This window comes from Bufo bufo, chromosome 7, assembly GCF_905171765.1.
Source record: "Bufo bufo chromosome 7, aBufBuf1.1, whole genome shotgun sequence".
NCBI lineage: Eukaryota > Metazoa > Chordata > Amphibia > Anura > Bufonidae > Bufo > Bufo bufo.
The window spans coordinates 14,988,463-15,003,203 of NC_053395.1; the positions used below are offsets into that span (position 1 = coordinate 14,988,463).

Below are 14,741 nucleotides of genomic sequence, written 5' to 3' on the forward strand. Positions count from 1 at the left end.
CTGCACGTCTCCTCCGTTTTCTGCCTGCACGTCTCTCCTCCGTTTTCTGCCTGCACGTCTCCTCCGTTTTCTGCCTGCACGTCTCCTCCGTTTTCTGCCTGCACGTCTCCTCCGTTTTCTGCCTGCACGTCTCCTCCGTTTTCTGCCTGCACGTCTCCTCCGTTTTCTGCCTGCACGTCTCCTCCGTTTTCTGTCACATGTATCTTCCATTTTCAGCCTCCACGTCTTCTCTGTTTTCCGCCTGCACGTCTCCTCCGTTTTCTGCCTGCACGTCTCCTCCGTTTTCTGCCTGCACGTCTCCTCCGTTTTCTGCCTGCACGTCTCCTCCGTTTTCTGCCTGCACGTCTCCTCCGTTTTCTGCCTGCACGTCTCCTCCGTTTTCTGCCTGCACGTCTCCTCCGTTTTCTGTCACATGTATCTTCCATTTTCAGCCTCCACGTCTTCTCTGTTTTCCGCCTGCACGTCTCCTCCGTTTTCTGCCTGCACGTCTCCTCCGTTTTCTGCCTGCACGTCTCCTCCGTTTTCTGCCTGCACGTCTCCTCCGTTTTCTGCCTGCACGTCTCCTCCGTTTTCTGCCTGCACGTCTCCTCCGTTTTCTGCCTGCACGTCTCCTCCGTTTTCTGCCTGCACGTCTCCTCCGTTTTCTGCCTGCACGTCTCCTCCGTTTTCTGCCTGCACGTCTCCTCCGTTTTCTGCCTGCACGTCTCCTCCGTTTTCTGCCTGCACGTCTCCTCCGTTTTCTGCCTGCACGTCTCCTCCGTTTTCTGCCTGCACGTCTCCTCCGTTTTCTGCCTGCACGTCTCCTCCGTTTTCTGCCTGCACGTCTCCTCCGTTTTCTGTCACATGTATCTTCCATTTTCAGCCTCCACGTCTCCTCTGTTTTCCGCCTGCACGTCTCCTCCGTTTTCTGTCACACGTATCTTCTATTTTCTGCCGGAACGTCTCCTCCGTTTTCTGCCTGCACGTCTCCTCCGTTTTCTGCCTGCACGTCTCCTCCGTTTTCTGCCTGCACGTCTCCTCCGTTTTCTGTCACATGTATCTTCCATTTTCAGCCTCCACGTCTCCTCTGTTTTCCGCCTGCACGTCTCCTCCGTTTTCTGTCACACGTATCTTCTATTTTCTGCCGGAACGTCTCCTCCGTTTTCTCCCATAACATCTCCTCTGCTTTATGTCGACATTCGCGCCCCATGAATCTGTGTTTTCATCCATTGCTTTGCTATACCAGCGGGACCACGTTCTGGCAGCTTCTGTACGGTATCGGAATATCTGACAAGCGCACATTAGAGTCGGGCCTGAACAGCACTACTTTGTTGAGTAGGCCGCTTTAACCCTTTGGTAGCCATTTCCTGTCTGAGAGTCTTCCCCATGCATCTCTTTTACCTTCCATGGAGGCGGACTGCCCAACTGCGTTGGGTCCTGGGGGAAGGGGCCCGGTGTTAGCCTTCTTTTGTTCCCAACATGAAGTCACTGCATTTTCCCGCAGCTGTCACTAAGGGTATATTTATTTTAATTAAAGTGTTCACCCATATGGGCACCTTCAGAAAGGTGTCATGCGGAATGTGGTGAAGACGGGTGACAACTTGTGTGGGTGATGCATGAGAAGTTATATTGGTTGTCACCCAGCATTCCTATGGAGGTGGAGGTGCACTTTACTCCCAGTGTCGTGGCTTTGTACGTGGGACCTCTTTGTGGTAATTATTAGCGCAGGATGTTGCGGGTCCACAACACACGATTTTCACATCCTCAGATATTACAGGAAATTCATTATGATGCATCAAAAAGTGTCAGAATGTGCGATTTCCTCTTATAACCTAAACAGGCGCTTCTTCATAATCTCTACAAGAATCTAATTAATAAAGCAGAATGAGATGGGAAAAGACAAGGATCGGCTGCTTTTTTCAGTCTGGTTGCTATGGATACACTACAGTATGGTACACATCTGCCGAGTTACCAGTCTGTCAGACGACTCAGGCCGTAACGGCAGAGAACTGCGGGTGAAGAAGGAGACAGGAAACTCTTAAGACCCCAATCCAGGCTCTTCTCTCTTTCTTACTGCCGTATCAATCAGATTTTCGCAAAAAGACAATTGGAGAACTCCTCTAAAGGCTATGTGCACCTTTGGGGCCTTTTTTATTATTATTATTATTATTATTATTATTATTATTATTGCATTGTACTCATCTTGAGCTGAAATTTTTTTTTTTTTAATTGGTCTTTATAAAAATAATGAAGTAATTTTTTCTGTACAGAGCTGAGACACGCTGCAGTGGCACCCTTTGGATTTTCTGTCTTTTCCATCAGACCAGGAGCTGACGGGCTCCTTATCTCCGCTCTCTGACATTATACACACTCATTATAGCTCAGTTATTATCTTACTGATAAGAATGTGGCTTAAATAAGTGTTTATGACCAGTGATGGCCAGTTCGCAGTGTTCGCCCGCTGCCATCTTAACTCACAAGTCCGGCGAGGCACAGGTAAGCCCTTACCTGTGCCTGAGCCGGAAGCCAGTCTGAAACAAATGCGGTCACCGGGAGCAGGCAGTTCCGAGAACAGCCCAATGAAGGCCCCCGGCGGCTGTTCTCTGAACTGCCTGCTCCCGGTGACCGCAAAAAAAAAAAAGATTTTTAGCCAAAAATGAGTAACATGCAATCCTAAAAAAAAAAATATAAAGATACTTGCCAACTCTCCAGAAACAAACATCCAGGAGGCTCCAGAAAAAAATAGGGGGACCTCCAGATAGAGATGGCAACTCTCCGGCACCGCATAAGCCTCAATGTAGTGGTGTATCATCAGACTCAGCCCTGTTATCCTGAGTGTCATAACAAGGGGTGCAGTCTATAACAAAAAGAAAAGGGACGTCATTTGAGAAAAGGCGTGTTAGTGTCCAAAAATAATGCTGTCTCCGCACCTCTAGTGCCACGTTCTGCATCCCACTTCTGGAAGGTTGGCAAGTATTCGGTATATATTTGGTGGTAATATTGGGAATGGACTGAGTAGGGTGGCATCGCCCTCAAGCTTAGACATTGGGGTCGGATGGTGGATCACCCCGGACAGATGTTTACACTGACAGGGTACGTTGGAGATGTCATCGTTCCCGCAGGTGACATCACTGGGACCAGCCCTGGATACTTAGGGGGTCATTTATTAAGAAATATATGCCACTTTTTGGCGTATTTAAGGCGCAGATTTTGTTGCAAAGGGGTTTTGCGGCAAAATCTGCCACTTTTCCCTGCTCACGCCACTTTTTCGAGGTTGCGGAAAAAGTGAGCGTGGGAGGGAAGAGGGTGGCCGGGCCGTCTGATTAACCATTTTCTACGGCAATTTATGGCGTGGAAAATGGTCCTAAACTACGCCAGCATGGGAGCTGACATAGTTTAAACCATGTCGCACGGCCGGTGGAACCAAGCGCCAAATTTATGCAGAGGCCTGCGCCTCTACATAAGTTTGGTGCATCCGCCGCCAGCCCATGGAGATTAAGACCGGCATAGAAATCGCTGGTCTTAATAAATGACCCCGATGGTAGATGACCACCTTGGAGAGTGATGCAGCAATGGCTGTGTTAGACGGGGCCTATGAATTTTAACGCGCCCGTTTCTTGTTTCGCACAGAGTGGATTGTCTGCCACACCACTGAAAACTGGACCCAGTTGCAGTTCTCTAGAGGGGATGACATGATAGCGATGGTCCACAAAGCGGAGGCCTGGATAAATGTGATAAATGTGGACAGGAACGGGTCAGCATTCTTCATCACCTCCACCGCTGAAGAGGATGATGGGAGTTCTCCCTTCTACGAAGAACCAGTGATAAAGACGTTAAATGTGACGTGTCGGTGGTGGACTCCACCCAACAAGGCGAAAGGTAAAGTAACGGCTGTGGCTGCCATGTAGACCGCTCCACCAGTACGGGACATGGCGGCCTAACTGCGCCCCACACTAGAACCTTCCCTGGGCGAGGGGGTATCTGATGGCTCCCATAAATAATGTATGAATTGGCGCAATGTGTGGGATATGATGATGGCGACTCTGGTGGTACGGTGACTTGTGCCGTCTCTTTCCTGGCAGGGTGGCAGCTGTTCCTGGAGGGGAGATACTGGATCATCGTGGTTGTGGCGTCGTCCTCTGCGCTGCTCTGCCTGGCGCTCATGGGCTGCTTCGTAAGCGTGAAACGCAGTGCGTGTTACATTACAGGTCCCAGCACCTGTCAGGATGTGTGGGCAGATATGCAGGGAATTTTCCAATAGACTTTGTGGTTTAATTGCTTCCTATTTTTAAAATCTCTGCTTGCTGTCAATAAATGAATGCATTCATTTTAGATATTTATAGGATGATCGCGTCTTAGAAATATCTGATTCTAGAAGATTTACGTTTCACTCCATTGTGTAAACGTCTGTAATTCCCTTCCTTCTCCCCAATAACTAGAAGACGTGCGGCCAAGATACCTTAGTATATTGTGACTTCAGGTGTGGCCTCAATCCTTCTCACTAGAATTATTAGAAATTCTATTAAGCTGCTTCTCAATTAGAAAGCTGGCGCTCTAGATCCCAGAGTGGTTGTCACCCGGCTTACCAAGTTCCTGATTAAATGTCAGATGTGCTTAGTTGTTTAGTAATGCCGGGGCTGTGTGGTTTCGTAACTCGGGAAAGCTGGGTGATGATTATATTTCACGTTTCATTCCAGGGAGGAGGGTGAGGAGACAGGCCAAGAGCAGGTGAGTGCTCGCTGTCACCTCTGGAACGTCTACTCTGTTTCCTGATAATGGAAATGCTGACCGTTCATAGACTCGTGGGTGAGGGGCATTGTATCAGTCCAGACATTGCAGTGGATTGACGCTGTTCCCTGTCATCCAGGTTCTTCAAGGTGAGCACAACCGCCAGGAATCTCTACACAGACTCCATCGACCCGGAGGCAGGTAATGTTCTGTGTCGGGTCATGTCTACTTCTTTTCCTACTTCCTCTTTACCTGCTCCTTCCTTTTATCTTGTTTTGGCTTTTCATCCTTGTTTTTTTTTCTTCTCCTTCTCATTTCCTCCTCCTTCATCTTTTATATACATTTACATCTTTTACTTCTCCATCTCCTTTTCCTTCGCCTGTTTTTACTTTTTATTCTATTCCTTTGTTTCCATTTACTTCTTCTTTTCATTCTTTTCTTTGTTTGCATCCATTCATCTTTCTTTTTCATCTCTTTCCTGTCCTTATTCTTCTCTTTCTTTATTTTCTTCCTCTCTTCCTTTGCATCCATTCCCTTCTCTTCTTTTCCATCTTCCTAATTCTTCTCTCTGTTTCCTACTTCTTTTCCTCTTTTCTCCCTTTTCATCCATTTCCTTCTCTTCCTTTTTCTACTTCCACTCTTCCTTCTTTTCTACCTTCTCCTCCGTTTCCTTATTCTTTTTTTTTTCTTCTTTTGTATCCATTTCATTTCTTCTTCTTTTTTCTTTTTTTCCTTTTCTTCTTTTTTTCTTCTTTCTCCAGTTTCCTTCTTTTTTTCCCTTTATTTTTCATTTGCCTCCATTTCCTTCTCTTTACTTCCCTTCCCTTTTTCTTCTCCTCCTTTCCCCTTTCTTTCTATCCATTCCTTCTCTTTCTTTTCCTTATTCTTACTTTTTCTCATCTTCATCTTATTTCCTATCTTTATTTCCCTCTTTTGTTCCTTCACCTTTTTTTTATGAAAACGATAATATTAAAGGGTAACTGTTATTCTTCTTTTTATTTTTGTAATGTGTAGGGGCAGTGATACTGAGCATTTTTGTAATATACTTTCATTACTGAAATTGTACATTTCTATTAGAAAAATAGCTCTAAAGTGACCCATTTTGAGCCTTAGCAACGCTCCTCTGTCTTCTGTTGACATAACAGTGGAGACTTACTAACACTGACCGTGTTATGTAAACAGAAGACAGAGGAGCGTTGCTAAGGCTCAAAATGGGTCACTTTAGAGCTATTTTTCTAATAGAAATGTACGATTTCAGTAATGAAAGTATATTACAAAAATGCTCAGTATCACTGCCCCTACACATTACAAAAAAAAAAGAAGAATGACAGTTACCCTTTAATGATAATCTTGTAGTTATTTTCCAGTATAGTGATAGTGATGATGATGATGATGATAAGACAGGATCTTCATCCTCTTTTTTTTTTACATTATTGTTTCACCAATTAGACGTTGCCCACAAGGATCAGGATTTCACCTATCAGAATGTGTCTCTGTCTAAAGTCGTCAATGATGATTGTTTCTCAAACAAGAGCTCCTTCCTGTCTGTGGGTGAGTATATCCCAGGGATCCTAAGAGACAGAACACATTCTCCTCTCAGCAGCCGGGACATGTGTATATGTACATGCATCCATATAGGGCCCACATGACACTGCCAGCCATGGCTAAGAAATAGTCCGATTCGGTGTCAATATAATACTGCCATACAAATCCTAAATAGTTATTGTCTTTATGGTAGAGTTTCTGGTGGTCTGTGGCATGAAGGGACTAATGGTAAAGTCCCTTGTAGTCTAGGGCAGTGATGGGATAAATGGTAATGTCCCTGGGTTTCTAGGGCAGTGCAGGGATAAATTGTAAAGTCTCTGGTGGTTTGCAGCATGGAAGTGATTAATAGTGAACATCCTGGTGGTCTGTGGCAGTGAAGGGGTTAATAGTAAAGTCCTTGGTGGTTTGTGGCAGGGAAGAAATAAATGATAAAGTCCCTGGTGGTCGGCAGCATTAAAATGATTAATGATAAAATTCCTGGTGGTCTGCGGCAGTGTAGGGATAAATTGCAGTCTCTGGTGGTCTAGGGCAGTGATGGGATAAATTGCAAAGTCTCTGGTGGTCTAGGGCAGCGTAGGGATTAGTGGTAAAGTCCTTGGTTGTCTGCAGCATTAAAGTGATTCATAGTTAACTCCTTGGTCCTCTGTGGCAGTGAAGGGGTAACGTCCCTGGTGGTCTGGGGGCAGCATAGGGATTAGTGGTAAAGTCTCTGGTGGTCTAGGGCAGTGATGGGATAAATGGTAAAGTCTCTGGTGGTCTAGGGCAGCGTAGGGATTAGTGGTAAAGTATCTGGTGGTCTAGGGAAGTGATGGGATAAATGGTAAAGTCTCTGGTGGTCTAGGGCAGCGTAGGCATTAGTGGTAAAGTATCTGGTGGTCTAGGGAAGTGATGGGATAAATGGTAAAGTCTCTGGTGGTCTAGGGCAGCGTAGGGATTAGTGGTAAAGTATCTGGTGGTCTAGGGAAGTGATGGGATAAATGGTAAAGTCTCTGGTGGTCTAGGGCAGCGTAGGGATTAGTGGTAAAGTCCTTGGTTGTCTACAGCATTGAAGTGATTCATAGTAAACTCCTTGGTGCTCTGTGGCAGTGAAGGGGTAACGTCCCTGGTGGTCTGGGGCAGTGAAAAGGTTAATGATAAATTTCCTGGTTGTCTGTGGCAGTGAAGTGAGGTCCCTGATGGTCCAGGGCAGTGAAAGGTTTAATGGTAAGTGAATGTTCACATGCTCCACTCCCAAGTTGTTACGGGCACCCTAGGAAACAGGGCCTGGACAGTTGACCCTCAAGCTGGATGAATCGTTCAAAGCTATCCCTCTCACCTCCCCATACACGGGCACACTGGGTTCAGCTCCCAGGACACGCCCCATTAGGGGCCCAGGTTTGAACTTGTTGTTGTTGCTGATCGCTCCGTGGACTTTATGTCTTTGGTTCACACTATTGGGGGGGGGGGGGGGGGTCATTTTTGAGACTTCCATGCTTTTTTGCTTACTCTTCTCCATGGTCTGCACCACGCCCCTCCTCCACCCGCCGTTCTGAGAACTGTCACTCCCCAACAGTCAGAACAGAAGAGGAAATGAAATTATTTTCTTCCATCGTGTTGTTGCCATGTGTCACGCTTCCCCGGTCTCCCCCTGACAAGTCAGCCTCAAAACATGTCTCTAATAAACACTAATGTCCACTAAGAAGCCGGTATGAGCTTTATATCGGGCCCCTGCATTCTAGGGCCCCTCTTGTTTTATGTAAATTAATTAAAATCTAATAGTCACTAGGCCTCACTTATCCAAACTGTAAGACTGTCCTTGTTGCTCGTAGCAACCAATCAGAGCTCAGCTTTTATGTTTGAAACTGCTCTGGAGAAATGGAAGCTGAGCTCTGATTGGTTGCTGGGGGCAACAAGGACAGTCTATAGGTGCCCATAGACCTTCCATGCCCGTCAGCCCCCTACCCTGTACACATGCACGCTCGGTTCAGATGCATTATCATTGGGGCGAGGAGATCCCTCAGGCGGTGGGCCGTCTCCCATGGCAACAAACGATCAGGCATAATAAAATTTAACATGCTCGATCCATTCTTGTACCATAGGGGAGAGATGTGAGTCCCCTATATACATAACATGGCGGGTTCTACTGACTTATCTCCTACAGGGTGACCATTTTCAAGATCTCTGCTTGCTGTCAGTGAATGGAACAATGTATTGTTTACAATTAGAAGGTGATTGCCTGCCCAGACCTAATTCTGCTTAATCAGCTGAGGGTTCGTAGCAATGTATTGGTGTTAAGAATCCTCTGAGAGCTAAATACAGCATCAGTACAAATCCACCCCCCCTCGCCCTGGGACCTAGACATCCCCTTTAAGTGTTTTATAATGTAATCTCGCAGGTGGCGATTCTTATCTGGAGCCGATAGTTGAAGGAGGTGATCAGGTGTCCGATGGTGAGAACACGAAATATACCGTATACCCCTCTCTCACAGAGAGCAGGAGTGTAATACCCTCTCTTCACCAGCAGGTGGCTGCTACGAGAACACCACTCCGGATCGAGGCGACCACCAGGGCTCCCTAGGTAAAATGACCTCAGGGGTGGTCGGAAGGATGAAGATGTCCGACTACGTGACACTAACATGGCTGACGCTCCTCTCTTCTGTCTCCTAGATGGCGACTGCTATGAAAATGCCAGTGAAGAAATTAAAGATGGATCGGAGGGTGCGGGCTCAGGACTATGTGCTGTATTCAAGACTATGTTCTAATGTAGTAATGGCGCCAGTTCATGTATGCTCTCCCCGTGTCCCAGGGTCCCAGTCATATGAAGACATGAAAGGATCCGTCTGTATACAAACGGAAACCGAGACTCTGCCTGACGAGGGGATAACGCAGGACGAGGGTGAGCGGCCATCATGTCGAGGGTCAGGGGCTGACAATTTACTCTAGTCACAGCAAGAGCAGCGTCCGAAACTCTGCTGTAACTATAGGAGGGGGAGACCACGCCAAGCCACCAGTAACCGCATGTTTTACTACAAAACCGTGTATCCATTGGCCCTTGTGGGGGGCGGTTTGATCTCCATCTATTGGTAGCGGTAGTTTTTCATGTTGAGATTATGCTTCTCAGTCCTGGCTGTCATCGACAATGGGCGGAGCCAGGAAGTGAGGGAACGGGGAGGAGCGGGCAGGGCCTGTGCGTCACTATAAAGCCCAGGTGACTAGGTAACTGCTCCATAGCTAGAAATGGCTACTCTTACTTCCTGCTAACAATGAAAAAACAGGTCAGGGGTGTGACTGGCGGACACAGGAAGAACAGGTCAGGGGCGTGACTGGCGGACACAGGAAGAACAGGTCAGGGGCGTGACTGGCGGACACAGGAAGAACAGGTCAGGGGCGTGACTGACGGACACAAGAAGAACAGGTCAGGGGTGTGACTGGCGGACACAGGAAGAACAGGTCAGGGGCGTGACTGGCGGACACAGGAAGAACAGGTCAGGGGCATGACTGGCGGACACAGGAAGAACAGGTCAGGGGTGTGACTGGCGGACACAGGAATAACAGGTCAGGGGCGTGACTGGCGGACACAGGAATAACAGGTCAGGGGCGTGACTGTCCACCACAGGAAGAACAGGTCAGGGGCGTGACTGGCGGACACAGGAAGAACAGGTCAGGGGCGTGACTGTTTACCACAGGAAGAACAGGTCAGGGGTGTGACTGGCGGACACAGGAAGAACAGGTCAGGGGTGTGACTGGCGGACACAGGAAGAACAGGTCAGGGGCGTGACTGTTTACCACAGGAAGAACAGGTCAGGGGTGTGACTGGCGGACACAGGAAGAACAGGTCAGGGGTGTGACTGGCGGACACAGGAAGAACAGGTCAGGGGTGTGACTGGCGGACACAGGAAGAACAGGTCAGGGGTGTGACTGGCGGACACATGAAGAACAGGTCAGGGGTGTGACTGGCGGACACAGGAAGAACAGGTCAGGGGTGTGACTGGCGGACACAGGAAGAACAGGTTAGGGGTTTGACTGACGGACACAGGAAGAACAGGTCAGGGGTGTGACTGACGGACACAGGAAGAACAGGTCAGGGGTGTGACTGGCCGACACAGGAAGAACAGGTCAGGGGCGTGACTGGCGGACACAAGAAGAACAGGTCAGGGGCGTGACTGGCAGACACAGGAAGAACAGGTCAGGGGTGTGACTGTTTACCACAGGAAGAACAGGTCAGGGGTGTGACTGGCGGACACATGAAGAACAGGTCAGGGGTGTGACTGACGGACACAGGAAGAACAGGTCAGGGGTGTGACTGGCGGACACAGGAAGAACAGGTCAGGGGTGTGACTGGCGGACACAGGAAGAACAGGTTAGGGGTGTGACTGGCGGACACAGGAAGAACAGGTTAGGGGTGTGACTGGCGGACATAGGAAGAACAGGTCAGGGGTGTGACTGGCGGACACAGGAAGAACAGGTCAGGGGTGTGACTGGCGGACACAGGAAGAACAGGTTAGGGGTTTGACTGACGGACACAGGAAGAACAGGTCAGGGGTGTGACTGACGGACACAGGAAGAACAGGTCAGGGGTGTGACTGGCCGACACAGGAAGAACAGGTCAGGGGCGTGACTGGCGGACACAAGAAGAACAGGTCAGGGGCGTGACTGGCGGACACAGGAAGAACAGGTCAGGGGTGTGACTGACGGACACAGGAATAACAGGTCAGGGGTGTGACTGGTGGACACAACAAGAACAGGTCAGGGGTGTGACTGGCGGACACAGGAAGAACAGGTTAGGGGTGTGACTGGCGGACACAGGAAGAACAGGTTAGGGGTGTGACTGGCGGACATAGGAAGAACAGGTCAGGGGTGTGACTGGCGGACATAGGAAGAACAGGTCAGGGGTGTGACTGGCGGACACAGGAAGAACAGGTCAGGGGTGTAGCATGTGTAAGTGATTTCTATAGTGAATTTTTGCTTTAACCAATATTTGCATATAATCAGACCCATCCGCCTGTGTAGGACGTTCCCACTGCCGATGTATCACCGCCATATAGTGAATGAGGAGATTCTCATCTTCCACTCTTTTCTTGCAGATGCTGATTCCTATGAGAACATGCAGACTCCTCTGTACACCCAACTAAATCGTATAATTTACCCCCCACACAAACCCACCGAGGAGCAGGCTGAGGGCAGGAAGGCAAGTCTGGTGGACCCCACTCCCCACCCGCACCCCAGAAAAGAGTCCCGCAAACTTCAAGAACTCAGTAGGTGTCAGGACAGTAGCTCTGGGCTAATTGTGAGCTGAGGGTCGTCGGGGGGGGGGGTTGAACGGCCTACGACCTCCACCTGCTGAAGCTTCCAACACCGTCTTCAGGGCATGTGAAGGGACTCTGTACAGGACTGTATTTGGCAGCATATGGCGGTATTGTTGGAGCACTGTATGGCTGTTACTTGATCCTGTATGACAGCATTACATAGGGACTATATGGCCGTATTATTTGGGTCCTAATTATTGTTATATTATTTAAGCCCTAAGTTTGGCATGTATGCCTGGGGTGTGCCAAATGTAAGCTTAGGGCTGTGTTCCCCCTGTGCAGACTATGTGTGGCGCTAGTGCGTCACCTGGGCTACATACGGCCACAGCATAAGTGTAATGTTACACACTGTAGGGCATTCTATCTAAACATATCTCATATCTGTCTAGCTAAAAATGGAAGAAAGGCGGATTCCAAACTACTTCTCACGCTTTAGGGCCCCTAGAATGCCAGGGCAGTACAACTACCCCACAAGTGACCCCATTTTGGAAAGAAGACACCCCAAGGTATTTCGTGAGGGGCATGGCGAGTTCATGGAAGTTTTTATTTTTGTCACAAGATAGTGGAATATGAGACTTTGTATGAAAAAATAAATAAAAAATAAAATCATTTTCCGCTAACTTGTGACAAAAAATAAAAACTTCCATGAACTCACTATGCCCATCAGCGAATACCTTAGGGTGTCTACTTTCCGAAATGGGGTCATTTGTGGGTGTTTCTACTGTCTGGGCATTGTAGAACCTTTTTTTTTATTAAAGACATGTAGAAAAATAAATTTAGAGAAAAATGTATATAGAAATGTAGTTTTATTTGAAAAATTTTACAACAGAAAGTGAAAAATGTCATTTTTTTGCAAACATTTAGGTCAATTTTGATTAATATCAAAAAAAGTTAAAATGTCAGCAGCAATGAAATACCACCAAATGAAAGCTCTATTAGTGAGAAGAAAAGGAGGTAAAATTAATTTGGGTGGAAAGTTGTATGACCGAGCAAAGTAGTGTAGGTCAGAAGTGTAAAAAGTGGTTCAGAAGTGTAAAAAGTGGTCTGGTCATTAAGGGGGTTTAAGCTAGGGGGGCTGAGGTGGTTAAAAAGAAGGAACGCACCGGTGAGCTCAGCAACACCAAAAGACCTGGAAGACCACGGAAAACAACTGTGGTGGATGACTGAAGAATTCTTTCCCTGGTGAAGAAAACACTCTTCACAACAGTTGCCCAGATCAAGAACACTCTCCAGGAGGTAGGTATATGTGTTCCAAAGTCAACAAGACTTCACCAGAGTGAATACAGAGGGTTCACCACAAGATGTAAACCATCGGTGAGCCTCAAAAACAGGAAGGCCAGATTAGAGTTTGCCAAACGACATCTAAGAAAGCCTTCACAGTTCTGGAACAACATCCTATGGACAGATGAGACCAAGATCAACCTGTACCAGAGTGTTGGGAAGAGAAGAGTATGGAGAAGGAAAGGAACTGCTCATGATCCTAAGCATACCACCTCATCAGTGAAGCATGGTGGTGGTAGTGTCATGGCGTGGGCATGTATGGCTGCCAATGGAACTGCTTCTCTTGTATTTATTGATGATGTGACTGCTGACAAAAGCCGCAGGATGAATTCTGAAGTGTTTCGGACAATATTATCTGCTCATATTCAGCCAAATTCTCCAGAACTCATTGGACGGCGCTTCACAGTGCAGATGGACAATGACCCAAAGCATACTGCAAAAGCAACCAAAGAGTTTTTTAAGGGAAAGAAGTGGAATGTTATGCAATGGCCAAGTCAATCACCTGACCTGAATCCGATTGAGCATTTCACTTGCTGAAGACAAAACTGAAGGGAAAATGCCCCAAGAACAAGCAGGAACTGAAGACAGTTGCAGTAGAGGCCTGGCAGAGCATCACCAGGGATGAGACCCAGCGTCTGGTGATGTCTATGCGTTCCAGACTTCAGGCTGTAATTGGCTGCAAAGGATTTGCAACCAAGTATTAAAAAGTGAAAGTTAGATTTATGATTATTATTCTGTCCCATTACTTTTGGTCCCTTAACAAGTGGGAGGCACATGTGCAAACTGTTGTAATTCCTGCACCGTTCACCTGATTTGGATGTAAATCCCCTCAAATTACAGCTGACAGTCTGCAGGTAAAGCACATCTTGTTCCTTTCATTTCCAATCCATTGTGGTGGTGTATAGAGCCAAAAATGTTAGACTTGTGTTGATGTCCCAATATTTATGGACCTGGCTGTATAGCTCAAACATTTCATTAAGATCATAATTGCATAATTAAAAAAGTGAACGAATCAATCATAAAAATGTCACCATAATACATAAAAACAAATGTGCATGAAGTGATAGGTGATATAGAAATTACAAATGCACGATTGGATATAAAATACATAAATCCATAAATATTTCCACAAAAACCAATACAATGCACCGTGTTATAGATTAGGCACCGGTACCATGTAAAGTGATAAGATGATCTGTCCATATATATTGTGCAGTGTCGTTTTGCTGTGATTTTCCCGTTTTCGCTGTTTTCCTCTCACTTTTTCTCACTTTCTCTTCGTTGACAGATGGAGATTTTTATGTTTCCTATGAAACCAACAACCTGTGACAGGATCCGAGCGCAGAGAGGGAATCCCCGCAGCAGCACAGCCCAATATTAGCCATCATCAGTGCAGACTATGGGGCGTCGGGTGCTGGATCCGCACCAAGGACCTATGGACATGTATGAAGATGTCTACTGACTCCGTTCCTGGGCTGCAGAGCTGACAATTCGTGACCAGTCAGGGATGTGAAAAAGACGCTATCTTCATAAAGAGGAGACATCTTTGGGGACATTTCTTGTTTGCAGTTCTCACATTGGCCACTAGATGACGACACAACAGCCGAAGAGTCCGCACTGGGGAATCGGGAGAGTCCTGGTTTCTGAGGCCAATGTGACCGCACTGAAATAGACTGAGCCGCGAGACGCCGCCTTTTATACCAAAGGACTCGTTCTGTTCTTAGTTTTGGTTGAATTTTATTGCATTTTAGATACTGATAATTAAAAGGTATAAAAAAAAAAACACAGAAAACCCAGGGAAAAGTAATGGAGGCAACGACATCCTGCGACATTCCTTTAATCCGGCATCTGATCGTCCAGCTAGCAGACACCTCTCTAAAGTGATGGCGGTCACGGTTATAGCCGCCTGATAATCTGGAATATC

General features: G+C 47.1%; 1 protein-coding gene across 1 annotated transcript; it reads left to right on the forward strand.

Moving 5' to 3' along the window:
* Positions 1-3,602: 3,602 nt before the first annotated feature.
* Positions 3,603-14,309, forward strand: LOC121008408 (B-lymphocyte antigen CD19-like). The gene is made up of 11 exons (XM_040440940.1): positions 3,603-3,858; positions 4,062-4,169; positions 4,677-4,707; positions 4,847-4,908; positions 6,157-6,258; positions 8,627-8,680; positions 8,755-8,808; positions 8,898-8,948; positions 9,037-9,126; positions 11,315-11,485; positions 14,106-14,309. The coding sequence occupies exons 1-11, from the start codon at positions 3,672-3,674 to the stop codon at positions 14,144-14,146; spliced, it is 951 nt and encodes a 316-aa protein (XP_040296874.1). The 5' UTR covers positions 3,603-3,671; the 3' UTR covers positions 14,147-14,309.
* Positions 14,310-14,741: the final 432 nt, after the last annotated feature.

Bases quoted from the DNA above. Each gene is read 5' to 3' on its own strand.
- LOC121008408 (XM_040440940.1), top strand. From the start codon at position 3,672: ATGATAGCGATGGTCCACAAAGCGGAGGCCTGGATAAATGTGATAAAT. The intron at 8,949-9,036 runs GTGCGGGCTCAG...CCCGTGTCCCAG, and splicing joins AATTAAAGATGGATCGGAGG to GGTCCCAGTCATATGAAGAC. The intron at 9,127-11,314 runs GTGAGCGGCCAT...CTTTTCTTGCAG, and splicing joins GGGGATAACGCAGGACGAGG to ATGCTGATTCCTATGAGAAC.